Source organism: Gallinula chloropus (genome assembly GCF_964237585.1).
Source record: "Gallinula chloropus genome assembly, chromosome: 20".
In the NCBI taxonomy this organism is placed as follows: Eukaryota; Metazoa; Chordata; class Aves; order Gruiformes; family Rallidae; genus Gallinula; species Gallinula chloropus.
Window position 1 is genome coordinate 10,250,814 of NC_140105.1, and position 20,779 is coordinate 10,271,592.

At 47.6% G+C, this 20,779-nt stretch overlaps 2 protein-coding genes across 2 annotated transcripts in view; one reads left to right on the forward strand and one right to left on the reverse strand.

Annotated features, from left to right (window-relative positions):
- Positions 1 to 16,650, forward strand: part of ASPSCR1 (ASPSCR1 tether for SLC2A4, UBX domain containing) — a 42,834-nt gene extending 26,184 nt beyond the window's left edge. Inside the window, exons 10-16 of the mRNA XM_084273506.1 lie at positions 387 to 453; positions 1,438 to 1,500; positions 1,806 to 1,858; positions 13,953 to 14,004; positions 14,598 to 14,667; positions 14,981 to 15,168; positions 16,483 to 16,650. Coding sequence (XP_084129632.1) covers positions 387 to 453; positions 1,438 to 1,500; positions 1,806 to 1,858; positions 13,953 to 14,004; positions 14,598 to 14,667; positions 14,981 to 15,168; positions 16,483 to 16,496 — 507 coding nt within the window. The 3' untranslated portion in view covers positions 16,497 to 16,650. The remainder of the gene's footprint in view (positions 1 to 386; positions 454 to 1,437; positions 1,501 to 1,805; positions 1,859 to 13,952; positions 14,005 to 14,597; positions 14,668 to 14,980; positions 15,169 to 16,482) is intronic.
- A 2,662-nt stretch (positions 16,651 to 19,312) lies between these two features.
- On the reverse strand, positions 19,313 to 20,772 carry CENPX (centromere protein X). The gene is made up of 5 exons (XM_084273416.1): positions 20,724 to 20,772; positions 20,602 to 20,653; positions 20,435 to 20,488; positions 20,086 to 20,174; positions 19,313 to 19,963 (listed from the first exon to the last, which is right to left on the reverse strand). Exons 1-5 carry the CDS (start codon positions 20,757 to 20,759, stop codon positions 19,949 to 19,951), a joined length of 246 nt encoding a protein of 81 aa, XP_084129542.1. The 5' UTR covers positions 20,760 to 20,772; the 3' UTR covers positions 19,313 to 19,948.
- Between the last annotated feature and the right edge of the window lie 7 nt (positions 20,773 to 20,779).

The following is a 20,779-nucleotide window of genomic DNA, read 5'->3' on the forward strand; positions in this document are numbered from 1 at the left end:
CATGAGCTATTTCAGATGTGTGGCAGGAGGATTTCTGATGCTGTGGACTCTGCAGGATACTGATACTCTGTACCTGTCCATGGGTGACTTGCTCCTTTGCTTGTGCATTGCTTAGCACTGGGAGCTGCTACTCTGGAGAAGTGCTGCTGCATTGTATGTCATACTGTTCCTGTATGTCTACTCTCTCAGAGCCTTTGAAAGCCAAGCTCTCTCAGGAGCTGCAGAGTACTTGTTTTAGCCAGTATGCTGCTCTACCCCTGTAACTATCTCCAGTCTCCCCATTAAAAAAACCCAATCAAACCACTTGCTCACAGATTCCAAGCCAAGGACAGGTGTAACAGAACAGCTGCAAACAACTGACCTCGTGTGTTTTCCCTCTGATCTAGGTGGTGTTGAGAGTCCATTTCCCAGACCGTCATGTTCTACAGGGGTTCTTCCACCCTGGTGAGACTGGTAAGAGCAATTTTGGATCCAGTCTGTGAAGCTGCAGCTAACCTCTCATCACTGATTAGTTGCCTGGCAAAAGAAGGTAGAAAGGACCTTTCTGCTGTCCAGGGAAGTAATACTGCTCTGAAAAAGTAGCAGTAACTACTTACACCATCCTTATTGCACCCCTGAACTGGATGTGTAAAGGGTCTGGGGTAATTAACTTAGTTAAGAGGAGTTTATTTGCAGGAGTACTTGAAGGCTCTCAGGTTACTTCATGGCAAAGTACTTGTGCTCAGGAAATTGTCCCACTTGTTATCCCAGTTTGTGTTCAGATGGTATGTTACCCAGGTTTGGGCACTTCTATATGTTAAAGATTAAAAGGTTTTTGGGGAAAAAACAACACCCACACCTCCCCAATCCAAAATAAACCAAATAACAACAGCAAAAAAAACCCCAGAAGATAAAGAAGCTTTACCTCCTGTGATAAGAATAATGAGGGATGAACCTTTATGCCTCGTCAGTTCACAAAGGGTGGTCAGACCATACACCAAACAGCTCTTACAGTTAGTTGAGATCCTCCTGTTCTCTGTCAGTGATGGTTACCCACAGAATATTTTTGATACTTTTACATGGAACAAGAAGTAAAAGTCTAGTTACCTGTGTCTCACCTGGCAGGTCTCTGCAAATCTTGCAGTTGGATTTCCTAGGCAGACCTACACTGGCATCCTTAGATTTTCCTAAGGAACCAGCATGTCTAAGTGTGGGGTGTGGTGGGGTTTTTTTGTGGGGGTTATTTTTTTGTTGGGTGGGGGTTTTTTGTTGTTTCTGTTTTGTTTGGGTTTTGTTTTGTTTTCTTTTTTTCTCCAAGATCCTTGTCATAGCATTCTTTTGAGGAAAAGACAATCTGCAGACACTGTAGAAGGCAGTTCTGCTGGTACAGGTTAGTCTTTTCACCCAGCATCTGAAGACAAATGTAATTCAGCAAACCTTTTTCTCCTTTTCTTGCAGTTGGCATTTTGAGAGAGTTTGTAAGAAGCCACCTTGCAGATGCAGACTTGCCATTTTACCTGTGTGAGTGTGCTGTCCATCATCTTGGCCTTATTTACAAAGCCTGTTTCTAGCTGTGTGCATATGGGATCTTGTGATGCCACAAGGTCTGGCCTGGGGAGGAATTCCTTCCCTAAACACAGCCTCAGAGCACAGAGGAGGTGTAACCTGCTCACTTGGCTGCATTATGCTTCTGCCTTGTCAAGAAGCCTGTGTGGGCAGTGTGAGTGTGTCACCCCTTTAAAGGGCACCAGTCCCTCCCATACCTGCTGTGTTTATTGTTTTGGTTGCTAGGTGGTCCTGTTTTATAACTTGTTTTTTAACTTCAGTTGTTGCACCTCCCAGAATCATCTTGAAGGATGAAAGTCTGACTCTCTTTGAGGTAAGGACTCACATGTGCTCTGTGATTCTCTCTGACTTGCTGCTTCCCTTCACCCTGCCCGCTGCTTCAGTCACTTAAAAGAAGCTGTGTAATGTCCTGTGATCCCTGTGGGCTTCTGCTTTGCCAAGACCAGTGGGACCAGGTGTTTTGGAGCACAAGCTCTTCACCAGAAGAGGTCCACCTTGTGCAACAATATGCACTGGCATGTTGTGGCAGGGTTGAGGGGTTCTCATTGTTGCATGTGCTCAGTGCCTTATGGGGTCTGAGCTGTGTTCAGCCCTGAAACATTATTACAAGAGCTGAGCTAAGGTGCCTTTGCTGTGCCTGTGGTTGGACTGGTACAGTAGGAGCTGAGAGGCTGGGTTTGGGCAGGTAACTCTTTACAGTTTCTACAGCAGGAGCTAGAGGCCATATTAGACAAAAATCTGACCTTTTAGATAACCACTATGGAAGAGTTTATTTCAAGCCAGCTTGTACACTGAGGGATATGTACTCTGGATGTGTACTGGATGTGTAACTGCTCTCAGAGGCTGAAAGGCAGTTTTTCACATCCAGATTCCTGGAGGCTTTTTGCAAATGTCACATAAGGTGGCCTTGAGGTCTCCTGGCTGTGTAAGTCACACACATGTTAAGAGGCTGATTGAGTGATGTTGCCAGTGACTTTGCCTCAAACTCACCCTGTGCTGTCGTTCAGGACTTCATGGACGTTTGTAGCGTGATGCACTGAGGATGAGTTGGGGGGTAAAGGGTCAAGCAGGCTGCAGTGAGAGCTGCTGCTTGATGCCTCAGAGGGAGCAGAAGGGGTGGGGCAGAGAGAGGGATAGAGAAAGGGACTTTTCAGGCAACGTGGTGAATTAGGTAGGGATTAGCATGCCTCTGAAGTTGTTTGTAATGGAGCTTTCCAAATTCCACAACTTCCTGACCAGGCCATGTGGAAGACATACATGTGAAGCTGCTTTTAGACTGTTGAGCGTTGAGGGCAGCAAAGTGTGGGTCTGTGTGTGCGCTCACAGTGGGAATTCTCTCCTCTGCCTAATTCCCTGGTAAGAATTCTGTGCTGAAACGGGAAGTTTTGGAAGCGGCTTCGTTGGTGTTGGGGTTCCTTGTATTGTCACCGTGCCTACGACAGGTTTAGCTTCCCAGGGAGCCGTGAGCCTCTTCAGGGATCAGAGCCCTGCCTGGCTCTGTGGTTCAGGAGTTGCTGTGCAGTAGCTCTTGGCCTCTGCCCAGCTCCACAGCCTGAGCACTGCTCTGTCCCCACCAGCCATCCCGCTCCCCGCTCGACCACGGCCTCATTCAGACCCACAGTGTGCATGGCACTGCTTCTCCCACCCACAGGAGCAGGGCAGCATGTGTTGGTGAGGCACAGTGTCAGCCTGGCTGGGGAGAGCTATAGTTTTTCTTCTCACAGTATCATGGGACAGTGCTTTGTGTCTTGGAGCCAGGTTTTCCCATCCAGGCACGAAGTTCTGCTGGCTTCCTCTGGCTTGTGCCATCTCACCCACATCTGCCACCCAAACCAGTGTCTCGAGGCACATGGGTAACTGGGATGGGGAATGCAAAGGACAAATCTTGTCTTCAGATTCCTGAGAAGCCTCACGAAGGGGGAACTGGTTATGGCTGCATTGCTGCTGGTGGCTTTGGAAAGCACTCAGAGGGATGGCAGATGATAAAGCTCTTCTGTGCTTGTTAGCAGTTCTGAGGCAAGGGAAGCAGCCCTAGAGCTGACCAGTGCAGACTGGTTTGACATGGCACATGCACGCTACGCTCCCTGTTTTTGTGGTCCAGAGCTGCCATGTCTGAGCACAGACCTTCCTGTTGTTTGGTTCAGCTGAGTGTGAAATGGGTTTGCAGATGGGAAGAGCTGGGAGCCATGTAGTCTGTGTCCCTTGTCTGGAGCCCTTCAGCCCTTTCAGGTCATGGTCTGTTGTGGCAGCAATGCTCATGTGTGTTTACAAACATTTTATTTGGATGGAAAAAACAGGAAAAAAAACTATTCCTGCTGAGAACTTGTCATATCATTCTGGTTACTGTAGTTGTCAGAGAGCAGCACGCTCTGACGTGCCAGGATGGCAGTGTAGGCTGGTGAAGCTTTGCTCCCTGCTACCAGACTAAATCCTTTTCCATCTTTTAACTTTTGCCTTGACTTGGTGAATGTCTTCTGCTTGGACAGACTTTCCCTTCTTGCTGCTGCAGGACTGAGTGCTTGGCAGGGGCTGAAGGAGGCTTTCTTCTCTGGGAAGAAGCGGGTGTGGAAGTGGCTCTGGCTTTCATGTCCCTGGCAACCCTGTTGTTGTTGGATGCCCTTCTCATGGGCGGCTGTTGCTCATCGGGCTGCTCAGCCTGAGCCTTGAGCTCTTGGTGCAAATGAGAGCAGCAGCAGGAGAGGTGATATTTCTAGTGTTGGGTCAGGTGGGGCAGCGCTGGGGACAGGACCTGCTCACTGCTTCTCACTTCTCTGGTGTTGCCTTCCAACCCCTGACACTGAGGTTTGTGTGGTTCAGCATCCACACTTGCTGCAGGGCTGCGGTGCCTGGATGGGGCCAGGCTCTGTGTGGGTGGCTTAGGGGAAGACCTTCCCCCTTTTAGTCATCATGTGGTCTGTGGAAGGGAAACATTTTGTACTTTAATCAGAGCTCCCCTTCTGTTCCCATTATCTGGAAGGATAGAGATGAAAAGGCAGAGCTGCTCTGTCCAGATGCAGTTGAGGTATTGTGTGAGACGTGTGGCTCTTGGGCTGGGGAGAGGGGAGCTGTCATGCTAGGTGACCTTGCAGTGGTCACCATCTCCACACTGTGAGAGCATGTTCTGGAACACTGCTGTGTTCTGGTGGTTACCATGCCTGTGTGAATGAGTGCTGTGGAGTGTGCAGCTCTTCCTGACATGGTGGGAAGAGGGAATAGAGGTGAAGGAACAGCTCATTTCTCAAGCTTTTTTTGTAGGTGTTTGAGTTGGTTTGGTTTTTTTTTTTTTTGGAGGATGTTTGAAAGGCTGAGGAGGGACTGAAAAACCTACATTTCTGTTAAAAACAGCTCTTCCAAGACAGGTTACTACCATGTTGTATCCAGCCATTATGGATTTTCCCCAACCTGTAGCTTTCACATTATCACTGTTCACTCTTTCATACGTGTCTTACCTGAGCAGAGGGTAACATACCAAATTAGAGGTGGATGGTAGGTGCTTTGTAAAACACCTCTGGAGTGTATATTCATTTCAGGAATAAAGTGACTTTCAGAGAAAACAAAGGCAGTCATAAGGAAGATTGCACTGAGATGTAATTATCTCAGGGATGATGGTGAGCTATCATTGAAATTACATGAGCCTTAGAATCCTTAACTTTCAAACAGGAGATTTTGCCTGATGACACTGTGTCATAAATGCTGCTCCACTTTTTAAATGGCATTTATTCTCCTTTTGCTCTTAGGGACTACTTCTTCCCTAAATATGGTGCTTAAAGACTTGAGAAACAGAAAATGAGGAAAAAGTTAAGAGAACCAAAGAGCAAAGTAACAAGAGGTTGGCTTATGGCTTCTGCAGAGTCCACTTTTTTTTCCTAGGTTGCCTGATGCTCATGTCTTCTCAAAATACATGACACTATCATGGCTAAGTGCAAGTGGACTGTTACTTTTAAGTAGGACTGTGACACAGAAGCACCCAGTTGTTTATTCTCTTCAGTTTAGTTATAGACTACTCAGTCACCTTCTGTTTTCTCCTTTGAGAAGTGCCTTGGCACATATGGAATCCTAGCATCCTCCTCCAGGGATATGGGGATTCTCTTGATGAACTTCAAAAGGATTTTCTAGAAACTTCAGGTCTTTGCTGAGACTGTCAGACAGAGCCTGCTTGAGCCCTGCTACAGAGTGTCCTGGACATTGACCACTGCCAGCCTGGGTGTTTGAGGAACTTAGTGTCTTGGAGATCTCTGATGGAGCCACAGCCCCACACTGTGCTGGGGTAGAGGGCAGAGATGCTGCTTCTGTGGTACAGCTGGGAGTTGGCTGTGTGAGATCGCCTGTCCGATGTCAGACAGGAGTCATGGAGTTGCACCTGGCTTCCCCAGGCCTTGAGCTAGTGGCAGGTTATCCTCCATCCATGGACTGCCTTGGTGCTGGCTGTGAGAAGCAGTGGATGGTGTCTGAGGCAGTAATGTGAGCACATTTGAGCAGTCAAATATTTATGAAGGACTGAAATCTGTGCTGAAGCCAGTAACGGGAGCCACTGCAGATGGTGGAGTACTGTACTATCAACACTTCTGCTCCCTCTCCACCCTCTCACTCCATTCAAGCTGATAAGATTGGAACCACATTCATTAAAAGTGAGCCCTTACAATGGAGGGAGAACTTTTACACTATAAGCAGAACCAGGAAAAAAGACAAATATTGTCAGTGTGTTTGCCAAGATCCTTGGGCTGAAGGAACTGTCTGGAGTGAATTCTCCCAAAATATGTGTGTATTTACAGTATAGTGAGCACACAGATTGGCAGCAGTGTGGAGTTTTTGGAACCCATAAAGACTTCAAGGCATTGCTTTGATTTTTTGTTATTGCTATTTTTGCTGGCTGCCTTATCCTCATGTCCCTTGAAGTGTTTTATAATGTTCTGCTCTCCAGAACTGATCAACTGCAGGCTTCCCTGTTGTAGCATTTGGCTTTGGGTTCCTTATAGCTCTAGTTGCTTGTCTGTGTTTTTCTAGGCTAGCTGAGCTTTTCAGAGCTGCTGCCTCCCTTCTTTCTCCTCCCAGAAACAGGCACTTGTGTAGTGCATATCTGGGGTGTGTTAGTGGAAGAGATCATGGATTGCTGAGTTAATACTAGGGAAGAGTTAGCAGAGGGTAAGAATACCAGCTGCTGAAAAAGTTGGGGCAGCAAAGAGGGCAGGAGGCTGTTGTCTGTCTTCAGAGGAGCTCAAGGAATCCACAGGCTTCCACATAAATAATTAGGTCTTCTAATCAGATCTTAGAATGCACCAAGTGTTGCCTCTGGCATGTACCATGGGGCAGAAATCCAGAGGAGCTGTTTGTTCCCTTCTTTGCCTTTAGTTCTGGTTCCACGTCCTATTTGTTAATGCCAGTTTGGGCAATGCCTCTGGCACGCATGGTCAGTGAAGCCAGCTGTGAGCTGAGCAGTATGAAGCCTTCTCTGCTTTTGGCAAGAGGCTGAATGCAATCTCAGAAAAAAATTACTTCATCAGAGCTGGTCTGTGGGAGGTATTTCCAGTGGCCTCGTGGTTATTCCGCTCGCTAGCCAAGAACATTGTAATTAATAGTAAAATCCACCCAGCCAGGAGGATGGCATTCACCTTCCTGTGTGAAGTCTTAGCCCTGGGTTTATCCATTCAGGATTTTCTCATCTGACTAGATTTGGGTAGCAGTCTTCCCTGTGGTTTGTCTTGTGAGGTCTGTTACCCGTGCTGGCCAGGGCTGCCCATGCTCCTTCTTACGGGCGCTTCGGCTGGGGCCAGGCTGGAAATGCTGCCAGAAACCTTCTCTAGTGTACTCTCAGGCCAGATCTTTCTGATCTCAGCTCAGGGGCTCAATGAATGCTCTTTATACCTGGATTCCTTAAGTAGCCTTCTCAAAATAGTGCTTTCAAATCTTATCTTCACCTTATGAATTTTAAAGGTCCCCTGCTGCAGCTGGGTCTGACCATCGGCTGCAGAATATCCATCTTCCTTGGCAGTTGCAGTCCCACATTGAGCAGCTTTGTTCTGGGGGTTATAAACATGAACCACTGAAGTCAGTTTGCCCCCTCTCACCGTGCCTGCAGTGTTTATTTCTGTTTCAGCCACACTTTGCAGTCTTGCTGGAGGAGCTTTTGATCCACCGGCTTTCCGGTTGAAGTTTCCAAGGGCTGGTTGCTGTGTTTGGGGTGTGTGTGTGCTGGGCAGCATTTCATGTTGGGAGCTTGGGTTTCTCCTTCCACGCCCGTGGCCCTTTGAAGTGCTGATTTTCTTATTCATCTTTTAACATCAAACTACCAGCAGACCTGTGGCACTCTTAATCTTTTCAGCTCGTGTAACGGAAAGAATGCTGCTCCTTCTGGCAGCTGCAGGGTCCCCTCAGACAGCAGGCTCAGCTCGCTCAGGGAGTCCTGTACATAACCTGCTGGGACTTCTTTGAATCAGAGAATCATAGGGGTTTGGAAGGGACCTTGAGAGATCATCAATGTGCCCATGAAGGAGGAAGTCTTGAGCTGTTGTTTGGAGAGGGTTCTGCCTGAAATCTTTCCTGTGCTCTGAGGACAAGCGACAGGGACGTGCAGTAGAAGGCAGCAGAAATGTTGCCCTTGTGTGTTGCTGATGGATTCAGGGGGGAATATTGCTCTAGTGCAGATATTTCTGTCGTGGAGTGTGAGCTGCAGCAGCCCCAGCACACTGCTCTGCAGCCAGGATGCTCAGCTCTCACAAACCACGCTCGCCGCTGTGCTGTCTGCGGACCTGCACTCTGCCTGCCTGAAATTAAACTGGGAGTTGCTTAGCTACACAGCTCAGCTTCACACTAAACGTGGCTTTATGAGCACCAGGCTGGTCTTTGGATTTCTGAGATGGAGAGTTGTTCATTTAAGCTAAGTAAATTGATGGAGCTGTGTTATTTACAGCTTTTTAAAATCTGAGGTCACGTGGGATGATGCTCCTTAAATGGGGAGGACAGTAAGCAGGACATTGGCTTCTCCCACCTCTTGCTGCATCAGTCACGTTCTGATCCCTTCAGAAGAAAGCTGTCCTGTGATTAAGGCCTTGGATGGGGTTCTGGAGACTGACATACTTAGTTCTCATTTCTGCTCTTGCCATCCTGTGTGACTTTGTTATTTATTGTGTCCAGGTCTCAGTTTTTCATCTGTACAAACACCCCTCCAAACAAAAATCCCCAAGCCTAATCCTGTGTTACATTTCATGTTGCTGCTGATTACATTATATAACTGCACAGTGGGACACCATTTTCAATTGGATTTTTAGTTGCTGTTGCAATTAAAAAAAAAAACAACAGCTCTAACTGTATCTTGTTAAATATCCCTTGATTTGAACATTATATTTCAATAGCATCTCTTTTCCCAGTCAGAATGGCATTGTAGCTTTGGCTGGAAAGCCAAGCAGCAAGGAAGAGAAATGCTCAATATTTGAGTCTAATTAACTAGCTGTGGACTTACTCAGTTGTAATAATTCTTTGCATATAACTGAATGGAGCTTTTTGAATGCTCGTTTCAAAGAGCCTGTGATTCTTCTGACATGTGCAGGGTGACTCTGAGAGGTTTCTAAGTCTGTTCTGATTCACAAACACACTTACCAGAGCCCTGTGCAGTGAGGTTAAGAACTGCAGGGTGCTGCTTCTAGAAACATTGATACATGTGTTAGAACAACTGCAAAGAGGAAGCACCAGCTGACTTGAGAAGATAGTTTTCAGGTAATGGTCTGCCCAATATTTGATCCTTTTATTCTCAGCAGTGCTAGAGAATAGTAAAGGCTTCAGCTTTGAGTTTGTGTGTTTTCCTGGACTGTAGCTACTAAAGCCTTCTCATCTTTGTGCCAAGACATTCCTTGGCCAGTGGGATCATTCCACTGGCTTTTTTTTTTCTTTCTTTCTTTCTTTCTGTTTTTTTTTAATGTGCAATTGGTGCTCATTGAAATACTTTTGTGTTACAAAAAAAAAAACCCTCTCAGACAACACTGTGTCCTACCAGTGCCTGGCTGGAGCATTCCTGGGGTGATCACTGAGATGGAGCTAGCTGCCTTCTGTACCGACCCCTCCGTAAGTGTTGAAATTGGGATGGTACCCAAGAACTGTGCACAAAAGAAGCTGGACAAAGGGTTGTGTGAATGAGCCAGTAGTCTATTGGAACTGGAGAAAAAGAACTTACTGGATGTCGATTTGGCAGGAGGAGGCTGTGTGTTGGCTGACCCCTGGGAAGGGATAGGGATGCAGGGAGTGGAGCCATGGGAAGGAGGTTGCATTCTGTGTGCTTGGGAGCTGCTTTCGGTCCCTTTAAGTTTCTTTCAATGAGAAGATTTTGAACTGGAGCATTTGGACTGATGTTTTGCCAGCAGTGGGAAATGGCTGTGTAGGTGGATCCTGACACTTAGAACGATGGTTATTTGTCAACCTGTGAGTAAACAGGGTAGAGGTTTATATTGGGGCACACTCTGTCTGTTTGTGTGGTTGAGTGTGCCTGTCTAGCTCTTGGTCTGTGTTTTTCACTCTCTTTTTCTCTTTGTGCCTCACCAAGTCCCTGCCATGAATTTTCTCTGACCCCTTGGGGCCATTCCCACATGGAGCTTTGATGTGTGTGCCCAGAGCTTGATTGACAAGGAAGTTTCGGTGGCGGCAGCAGGGAAACGAAGAGAAAAGGGCAGGGCTTTGAACTAAAGGGCTTTGAGCTCTGAGATGCTGTGCTTACTTATCTCTTTCAGAATGTTAATTATTTACCAAGATAATTGGTTGGGAGTTGGGGGGGTGGGGGGGGGGAAGGAGAGGGGAGGTTATTAAAAAATTCCAACACTAACACGCTACAAAAACCTCATTTTCCAACTTGCAGCTGGCATGAAAAGGATGTTGTGTGTAAAAGGGCTTGAGTGTATGTGTGTTTGGGGGGGGGGAGGGAGGTGGCTTTTTAAGGCACCCATTTCCTAAATAGAGGGAACCCTTCAGACGAAGGCAGCGGAAACATCAAAGCTCTTGCTGGAGTTTTCTCTGGGGTTTCTAAACCGTGTCTGGGACTTTTTAATTAAAAAAGTTTATGGAGAGCAGTCTTTGTGACTGGGGCAGGCTAGGCCCTGGTGATTGAGGAATGAAATGTTAAAAGACCTAATAAATAACGATTTCTGCTAAAATGCCAGTTGAAGGATGTGAAGATGCCTGGCCACTCTAGCAGGAGCTGATGGAGGAGGCTGGTGAAGGTCTCCTGCTTCAGCCTGGCGTGGTGTGGGACGTGCTGTGTGTGAAACTCTCCTGCAGCCCCTGGAGTAATGTGAAAAAGAAATGGTAATACCACATACTCAATTGGAGTTTGTAGTTGGGAAGATAGGTGAGGCTGGTTCATTTTGCCTCTGGTTAGTAGAGTTTTGTTAGCCTGTTGATCAGGTAGCAATCCACGGGCTCCTCCGTGAAGATCAGGGATCCTTTGGGGTTCTGGTAGTCACTGCGCTGCATCAGGTCCAAGGACCATCATTCCAGTATCCCAACTGTGCTAATGGTGGCAACAGAGGTTCAAGAAAACACCAGAGCAGGCAGCCTGTCCTGCACAATTCCCATGTGTGCATTGGTGATAGGAAGAGAAGCAGTTGCTTGGGTTTATTTACTCATTGGATCGAGGTGAGAAATTCAGTTGTTGCTCTTTTCCCAGGATACCTGTAGACCATTAATCAACAGTTTCTGTACAGTGTCTGGCTATGGCAGTACTTGGCTCTTTTACTCTTTGATGATTTGGTTTCTGCCTCTGAGTAGAAGGTCTTCTGAAAGCTTCAGATAATTGTTTCAGATAGTTTTTCTTTATGTGGTGTTACACTGACCTGTTAATTCTCCCAGTCTGACACTGGAGTGGGTTGCCTGAGCAAGTTGTAGAGTCTCTGTCTATTGATACTCAGCACCCAACTGGACACTGAGATCCACAGATACCTGCTCTGACTGATCCTGCTCAGAGCAGGGGGGTTTGGACTAGACTGTTTTCAGATCCTCTTTCCAGCCTCAACCATTTGTGATCCTGTGGTGGCAATGGCATTGCAGGATACTTCTGCCCTCTTAGCTGCTCAGTTGTACCTACCTCCTGGCTTGTTAGAGATCTTCATGTCTCCCTGATGAGGAAACTGATCTAAAACCATAATAGAAATTCTTTTCTTTAATTGAATTCCTTAGTTTTAGTAATTGGTGGCCCAGCCAGTTATTTCAGGGACTTCCTGTATCTGAACTTCTTGTAACTTTTTGTTGTTTTAATCCTTGAATTCTTTTAGCTCGCCAGATTTCCTTCCCTACACCTGTTCTGCTGCTTCATTCCTTATTACTGACCTCAGAAGTATTAGCTACCAAAGTGGAAAGGCATTTGGGTTCTTTAATTATGGGTAAATGATTGATTTGCATTAATGCTTGCTTCCCTCCTTGCATGTTTTAGTTCGGGCTGTGCAGTGTTTCTAAGAGCCCTCTTCTCTGAGTAATGTTTATTCAGCACCTAAGGATTCAGTAGCTAAGAGTTTTACTTCTGTTTCTCTGATTTCCAGGTCTTTAGTCTGCCTGCTTAACTCTGTTAACACTCTGCAGAACAGGGTCTTGGTGGTAACTGTTTGTACATTTCCATTTCTTACCCTGTTGAATTTTACTACGTTGGGATCAGGTTCTTACTGGCTGGGATCTGACCCTGCATCTTAACGTAGGGCTAGTTGAAAAGAATCAATTTTATGTTCACAAATACTCAGTAGGTCATCATTTGAGCTACTAATTGCTTCTCAACAGTGTGAAGTCATTTAATGTCTTAGTATGTTGAACAAAATCCCTGTTTGTGGATTTTATGGGGTAGCTGTTTATGCAGAGGTCGCTGAGTAAAGCTGGTTAGTCACCACGTGAGACTGAGTGTGAGTGAAGGAGAGGATGGTGAGAGTGATGATGCACAGTTGTTTTTTAAAATGAGAGGACAACCAAGTGAACTACAACCAGTCAGATACCATCTTGTGCACTATGAGTAGCTTGAGAACCATCAGCTGCCATCTCATTCTTGCTGTGTGATGGGTTCACACCTTAGAACGGGGGGAGCTGGAGCAGAAAGCAGTGTGGTAAATCTATGGGCATGTTACATCAGGGACCAGGCCTGCTGACCAAAATCCTGGCATGTTACATCAGGGACCAGGCCTGCTGACCAAAGTCCTGATGTTTCCACTTTGTATTTGTTTCTTGTAGAGATTGTGCCTTCTCTGTGGAGTGGTAGTTAATGCTCAGCAAGAGCTGACTCTGGCTTGACTGCACTTCTAGCTTGCAGAAGGGTTGGTTCTCTTAGATGATGAGCTAATGGGAACTCTATTGAATGTGTTTCTCTTTATGTGCCTGATAAGAACTTGCCAGTTGTTGTGGAGCACTGAAGATGGAGGTGAGAGCACAGGGTTCCAGGTGCTGTGGTGCATTCCTTTCCAGGGCCATTCCCAGCGAGACAGGCAGCATCTCCCACCTTCCCACTGATGTGGTCAACCTGGGCACTGTGGCACCCTCCTGGTATCATAGGAGGAGACAGTGCTTAGGAGATCACAGACAATAAATTTACATAGTTAAACTGACTTTCACTTGATTCAGTGCTTCATGACCTATGTGGGGCCCTTATTGTTTTGAAGGTGTGTCCTAATGTGTAATTAAAGCACCCAGTAAATGAGTTGTGATCTGGCTGACTGGCATCTCAAATAATAGAGGGGAACTGTTGAGAAGCATAGATCACTTATGCTGGTGGCTTGCTGAATTGGCTCTGGCCACACTCTTCATTATCTTTTATCTACTTTGGAAGTAGATATATAAATACAAAATAATAATTACTAACATTTGCAGATGAAATAAAGATCCTTGGATTGATAAATGCAGACATGAAAAAGGCAGTCATGTGGTTATCTAGGTCACATAATGAGCTAAATGGATGAAAAAAGACATGGTGATTGTTCTGACAAGTAGGAACTAGAAATTCAGGCTGGTTTCACAAAATAATAGACTGAATCCTGGAAAGCTGTTGAAACTGGATAAATTCCAACTAGAGACAAGGTGTAGATGTAATAGAATAATCTAGAATAGCTTTCTGAGGGCATAGCTGGATTTTTCCTTCTCTTCTGTCAGCCACTCTGGTCTCAGAAGATTCTTAACCATATTCACTCCCTGCTCAGTGGTGGAGAATTGTGGGGGAAATAATCTCTCAGGTGATAGGGGGACCCAGGAGGACAAATTGCAGATCACTGGTGCAGTAGAACAGGTCGTAGAGTTTTGCTTCACATCTTACTCTGAGTGCCCTGTGCTCTACACAAGTTCAGCTCAGTGACCTCAGCTCCAACTCTGTCAACTTGCCTGTAGCTGCCTAACTTGGCTCTAATGCTCACAGTGAACTGTGGAAGCCTCTACAGTCAGTGATCTTTTCCCCTTTTCTCCAGGCCAAACTCTTCCCAACTGCTGTCGTTCACTTCGGGTCCGAGGAGCGCCGGGGTGAGTGAGTTTCCTCTCTTCTTCAGCTGACTCTGTAGCTCTTACAGCAGACCCAGAAGAATTATGCTCTAGAGTTCAGAAGATAACATGCTCCTTGAGAAGGCTGGTGAATGTTCCCATTCTGAATGGCTTAAGCTTCCCAGGGCCAGCTTGGTGGGTTAGCTTGAGCATAAAAATAAGTGTAGCACTTTTCTTAGGAGGTTTGTCAGGCTGTGGAGGAGGTGCTGTCTGTTGTGGAGAGAAGGATGGTAGAAGAATGGGACAGCAGGTCTGTGTCTTTGATGCTTTGGCACCTCTGGTTTATGCTTGGAATCTCTGTTTCTCCTGGAGGTGAAAGCATGCTCTGGCTTCACAGGAAAGTTTCTAAAATTCAGTGAGCACTACAAGAAAATGTCAAGAGCTTGAGGTTTCACTAATGAAATAGGGAACTTTGAGTTGTGAAAGAAACAGTTTGTGTCCTGTGTCAGCTGAGGGGAGGCGATGGGGATTTACTATACTACACAGTGGGCATGAGCTCCACAGGGACCTGTGTGATTCTGTGGTGATTGATGCCTCTGTTACCAAACAAGTGTTTGGGTTTTGTTTTTAAACAGATTGTTACCTGAAATCAGACCTGCTGGGCTCTGCAGTTTCCCCTTCTGCAGCTGATTTATTAGTAGCCAGGTACGTTGGGACTGAGTTGCAAGTGGGTGAGTGATTCAGGGGTGGGAAGTGTGAAACATGCCTGTCTTACTGCAGAGAAACATGCCCTGATGATACCAGTACTTTACATTCTTCTCTAGCAGTCATATTGCCACAGTTCATAGCTCTGAGAGTCCTCCTTTGCAAAGCAGGATTGTAGTGACATGGCTCATGGCTTGTCATGAACAAGAAGAGTCTTTTCAATCTCAGGTTAAAATTTAAAGGTGGTGGGTGCTACAAGGGGCCATTAATGAAAAAATGAAGCTTAATTGTACTTGTGTATTTTCTCCCTCAGGTGTTTGTCAAAATCATTAGTTCCTTCTGCATCATCATCTTTAGAATCCATAGTTCCCTCCCTGTCTGAGCCAGAAGCAGGGAGTGACAGAAAGACTGATCAACAGCCAAAACCCACGAGTGTGTGTGGAGCTCCACAGGTGCCCAGAAGCGCCCCTGGGAAGATACCCAAGTGGCTGAAGCTGCCAGGTACCATGAAATGGGAGCAGAGCTCTCCTCATCCCCAGCTCCCCAGAAGGGCAGCCTCCTCTGTGCCAGACTTGCTGGATATTGGCAATGTTCTTGAAGATGTCAACATCTTGGCTTGCAGGACATTGAGTGCTGGTCAATCACACATCAGTTTGTGACTTAAACACCAGCCTTCACTGGAGCAGCATCTGAATGCAGGACTCAGGCAGTGCCAAGCCTGATCCACGTGCTTGCAGCACTCTTAACTTTGTTCTGGGCTCAGTGTTCTGAGGTCTTAACTATGCTAGTGTAGCTCAGATACCAAGGGCCATGAGATTCTTTGTACCAAGGCCTTGTGCCATCTGTTAAACCTGTTATTTTTTCCTCTGCTGGTACAGTCTGGTTTAGTACTTTTCCTTCCCTTGATTTTTTTTTTTTTTTTTGAGTTGTTTTTTCTGGTTTTAATCTTCACTGCAAAACAGGAGTGGTTTTCCACAGCTAAGATTGCAACTGAGTTTCCATGATTAATTTTTCCTTGGTTTATCCTGATCAGACAGATGCAGCTTTGGTTTTAGTCTGAGAACCAATAGCTTATCTGTGGCTTTGTAGGAGAACTTGTGAAAAATACCAAGTAACAAGAAGGACTCCTGAATTAAGCTCTTGGCAATACTCACTTTTTGACTCAGTGGCAGAGAGGAGGAAAAAAAACCCAGAAGTTCAGTCAGCCTCCTTAACAGCAGTAAAGCTAGGAAGAAATGTCTGGAATTCCCTGGCTAATAATGCCAAATGTTAACTTCCTGAATGAGGGTTTGAGTCTTTGATTCCAGAAGATCCCGAGGCCATCAGCTCCAGCAGGTGTAGCATAAGATGTGCAATGGTTGCTGGAAGGCTGTGGGGGTGGGTCAGGATGTTTCCCTGCTGTGGCTGGTCTGTTCCAGCCTGGTACTGGGATACAGATGCAGATCATGTAGGAAATGCATCTTTTCTGTTTCCTCAATGATGGAAGCATCCCAGTTAAGCATAAAACCTTCTTTTCCAAGTAAAGATTACCTGGATTAAGTCTGAAATAACATTTCACCTACCTGTGCACGTTACCCATTAGCAGCTGGGATGAAAGGTTAGTAACATGCTCTAACATGCATGTTAATCCCATGTAGGGTGAAGTGCCCTGCTCCAAAAGTGATGATGAATTTTAAGCACTCCTTCATGCTACCCAACTGTTGCCTGAGCACAGCAGTGCATAAGAACCCTCAGCAACCAGACTGCATCATTGAGAAACAACACAATGCAAGTGATGTGGTTAAGTGTTTTAATGCTGTTCCATTTCTTTTGTAGGTGGGAAGAGATGAAGCATTCTGGGCTCCTGGATCAGTGAGCAGTCAGCTGTGCCTCTTTCCTGCTGAACTTTTTCACAGTGTGTAAGAAATGGCTGGGGGCCCTGCAGAGATCTAACCTGTATGATAACCTTTAGTTATCAATAAAAACCTGCTATTTCAGATGTCAGCTTTGCCTTTTGGAGAAGTGAAAGGCCTATTTGTGGTCTTTGTGACTACAGAAGCAAGGTTAGAGGTTAAATGTAAGGGTTCTTGCATGCAAATAAAGTGAATAGAGGATTAAGGGGGAAGTTATTGCTATGTACTTTCTGTGAAGGACTTGGTTTCTGCTTGTATTTTAAAATTCAAATCCTCCCTTCAGAGATAACTGGAGTCTGCCAGCCTGGATTCTAGCAGCAGTACATGACCTGATTCAGTTTTACCTGTGCTTAAGTGCTGCCTAGAGCAAGACTTCTCTCTGCTTCTTGCTGTCTGGGGTTAGTGCTGCTGCTAATCCTGGGCAGGTGGCCAGAAAGGGAGTGAGGAGGAACCACACTGGTCACTTACAACAATTCCCATGGGCTTTCCCTGTGACCCTCTTGGTCTGCTGCACTTGGGTTGTTTTCAGTTGCCAGAAGAGCACAGGTCAATGGAATGCACGTGGAGGTTGTTTCTGCCCCAAGCTCCGTGTTTATTTCACTACATGTAATTAACATCAGTAATTACAGTGAGTAAAAACCAAACCCATCCCCCACACAGGTCTCTCTCCACGGGACCTTCGGGCTGCGGGTCCCGGCGCTGCCGCGGCAGAGCGACTGTGCTCCACAGTGCCACTGGCACACAGAGGGAAGCACTGCTCAGTTGGGATCTTTGCCTCCTGCAGATGCTGCACAGAGATGAGGGTTGGTGGTTAGAATTGCACTCAGGCTGGAGCTGAACTCCACACTGCCACAGCAGCCACGGTGCTGGGTTTTACTCCAGGTTTCCTCCATGGATCAGTGACAATCTGGGCTGCTGGGGTTCTGTAGGGTAATAACATGGGGTTGCATTTTCCCTGTGTGGACAAATCTCCCCTGACCCACGTGTGCATCTGCACAGTTTGTAGATGAAATAAAGCCCCGTGGCCATAGGAGGCCTTTTTGGTCGGTCTCTTTGATAGTGTGTTTCTTCCCCCAGTACTCAGTTTCTCTGGCAGTTCACAGGAACCTGCTCCCCTTTCAATGGGCCTGTCATGCCTCATTCCCTTCCTCCCATCTTTTTCTAACAAAGCAAAACGGAGCTTTGTACCATCTGAATGAACTTCAAAGTGGCTAGAAAGGGCACCCAGGGTTCCTGGCACTTGTCATTGTCTCTCAGCCTGGCCAACATTTCCCTTCAGGTCTAATTACTTCCAAATGTTCCCAGATGCTTTGAAGAAACTCAGAGGGAGGGGGAGGCATGAAAGAAAGGTGGAAGGAGCGGGGGGGAAAGGGAGATTCAAAGTGGAGGGAGCAGAATGCTTTAGCAAAAATGTTGATTTCTTACAGGACACCCAAACATAAACAGGGACTGTGTGTGGCCACTGGCAGTGGGCAATGCAAGAGGGCTACGTACAGCTGCTGCTCTAACTTCTTCCTGGGGAAAGCAAGTCCCTCTTGCACTTGTCAGGGTATAAAAGACATGCTGTGGCAAAACAGGAATTACTAAAATAATGGTTAGAGTTTATTATTTTACTGGATTAAGTGTGGGCTGAGCCTGTGCTCCATAGGGCTGTTTGTGTCTCTTGAGGTGCTGGGTCAGGCTTACTCACTGCACAGGAGCCAGACTGGAGCTACAGCTGATCAATTCATGTGGGGTGTATCGGGGCCAACCAGTAGCTGTGGCTAATGACAGGTGATGGTGGGGAGTGGATGGAGACAGAACGGGGGGAAAAGATGAGAATTTGAAATATGAAAAAGGCAAGAAAATAGGAGAGGGAGTTCATGAAGAGAGACAGGATGTCCTGGTATTTAAAAGTGCAGGATTCCTACCCAGCCACATAACACCACATGCAGAGACTGGATGAGCTGGCTTTGTTTCAGTATCACTTCTGCTATACTAGCTGAACTTATCCCAGGGAAAATGAGCATCAAAGACACTATTACTTGTATTACTTGCCTTTTTTTTTGCTATTGCCTTCTTTTTTTACCATATGGTTGTGGGGCTGAAGGCTGAACTAGGTCAGTTCCTTCATTGGCTTCGTTATACAGCTGCACAAACAGTTGTCTTGGCAAAGAAGCCACAGCACAGAGCGATGGGGCACTGCTCAAGCTGGTACTGCCATCAGAAAGAAGGAGTATTAACCTGTGGGTTTAGGTGAAGTTTCCAAGGGGCTGCCTGAGCGATGACCCTCGATGGCTCTTGGATCAAAGAGCACAGTGACCTACCGAGCCTTCCCCTGCCACGGCAGTCTAGGGGACAGAAATGGCTTGCTAGGGTAAGGGCTTGCTAGGGTAAGGGCTTGCTAGGGTAAGAGCTTGCTAGTATGAAGGCTGCAGCTAGCCAGCCAGAGTGTGCAATCCTCAGGGCACGCTGGTGTCAGCTGCTTTCCCCGCAGCCGGCGCTGTTTCCCGACAGAGCCGGCTCAGTCGTGTGGGTCCTGCCGACATGTGTAAGGTTTCTTATTTCACAGCTTCCCCCCCCCGGCCCTCCTGCTGGCTGAGGGGCCAGGCTGTCCCATGATGTGGGATTCTCACACATGCTGTTTGTTATTCTGTCCTTTTTCCTTTCGTCCTACAAAGATTTAGAGAGAGGGCGGGCGAGGGGGAAACTTTGCAAGTCTTTGAAGCAACTTGACTTTCAGTGATTAATTGCAGCAAAGAGCCTACACAAGGGAGGGAAACTCGGTTTTAATTTATTGATGTTTCTTTGTGAGAACAAATTTATAGCAGAGGGGAAGCAGCTTCTGAGGAGAATATCAAATGGTTAAAAGGTTCCAAGCATTCTTTGATGTCACAGCCCTAGAGAAATACTGGAAGGTAGTGAGGGACAGACACTGTTTATTTATAAAATAAAGATCAGTTACCTGCTTTTGGCAGGACCCTGTGACTGAGCTCCTGTTAACAACCTATTCATTAGGCAGGCTTGGAGCTGGACCTGAAGTTTCTGCCGCAGCTGCCTGTTTGACGGGATGAGAAGCCTCAAGTTTGGACGACGCTTCCAGGCATCTTTGTGAAGCAGCACCTGTTTTTCCCATCAGCTGAGAAAGCAACAGCATCTCCCTGTGCTGTGAAGTACAGGCTGCTCTTCGAGGAGGAAGGCAGCAGGGTGGAAAACAGCGGTGCAGCTGGCCCAGGGCCTCTTTCCAAATACAGCATCTGACAGCAACATTGCTGAGGGCTTTGTTGTGCTTGGTAAAGGGGAGAGAAAGCTACCACAGTGGAAGAGAAAGGAAAAGTTCAGAATCTTCTTCCTTGAGTGATGTTTACATCAGGTCAGGGCTGGTGGGCCACGTGTGCTTCCCGAGGCCTCTAGAAGTCTAGAAGCTGCAAGGAGAGAGCAGCAAGCCCGTCAGCAGCCTCCCCAGAGGGAGATGGATGAAGCTGCATCAGCCCCCGTCCCTACCCTGCTCAAGGGCATTTGTTTTCTGCCCTGGCTCCGCACGTACCAGCTGGGGCAGCACCTTCTCCACGTGCTCGATGTCCACCAGCTCCAGGTCCTCGGCCTGAGCCTGCCGTGCTGCGCGGGCTGCCGCTTCTGCGGGGCAAGCGGCAGGAGAAGCGGGCTCAGAGCCGCCACCGGTGGCCGCTTTTGGGGGAGGAAGGTGCCGTCCCAGTGGACGGCGGCCCAGCCGCTGGCAGGAGCCGCTCCCCAGCCCACGGGCTGCCCAGCTTCACGGCGGGCTGGGTGCTAAGGGAGGTGGGGGGGGGGAGGCCCCTCTGAGGCCGGTAACGGGCCCCCATCGCGGTTCGGGCTGCCCGTGGGCCCGGCCCCGGGAGCCGGCGCTGTGCGCTCACCTCGGACGAAGACGTTCAGCATCTCGGCCATCAGCAGCTGCGCGTCGCCGTTAACTGCAACGGCAAAGCGGGGATGGAGGGAAGGATGGAGGGAAGGATGGAGGAGGGGATGGAGGGAGGGATGGAGGGAGGGGGGCCCGGCCCGCCCGCCGCCGCCGCGCCGGTACCTCGGGTCCTCCGGTCGCGGAAGTGGAGGCGAAGCAGCCGTTCCACGGTCTCCTGCGCGGGGAGGACAGGGGGTGAGAAGGGAACAACCCGGCCCCGCGCTCCCCGCCCGGCCCCGCCGCACCTTCCTGAAGCCGCCGCCGCCCTCCTCCTCCTCCATGGCCGCCGCCGCCGCCCGCC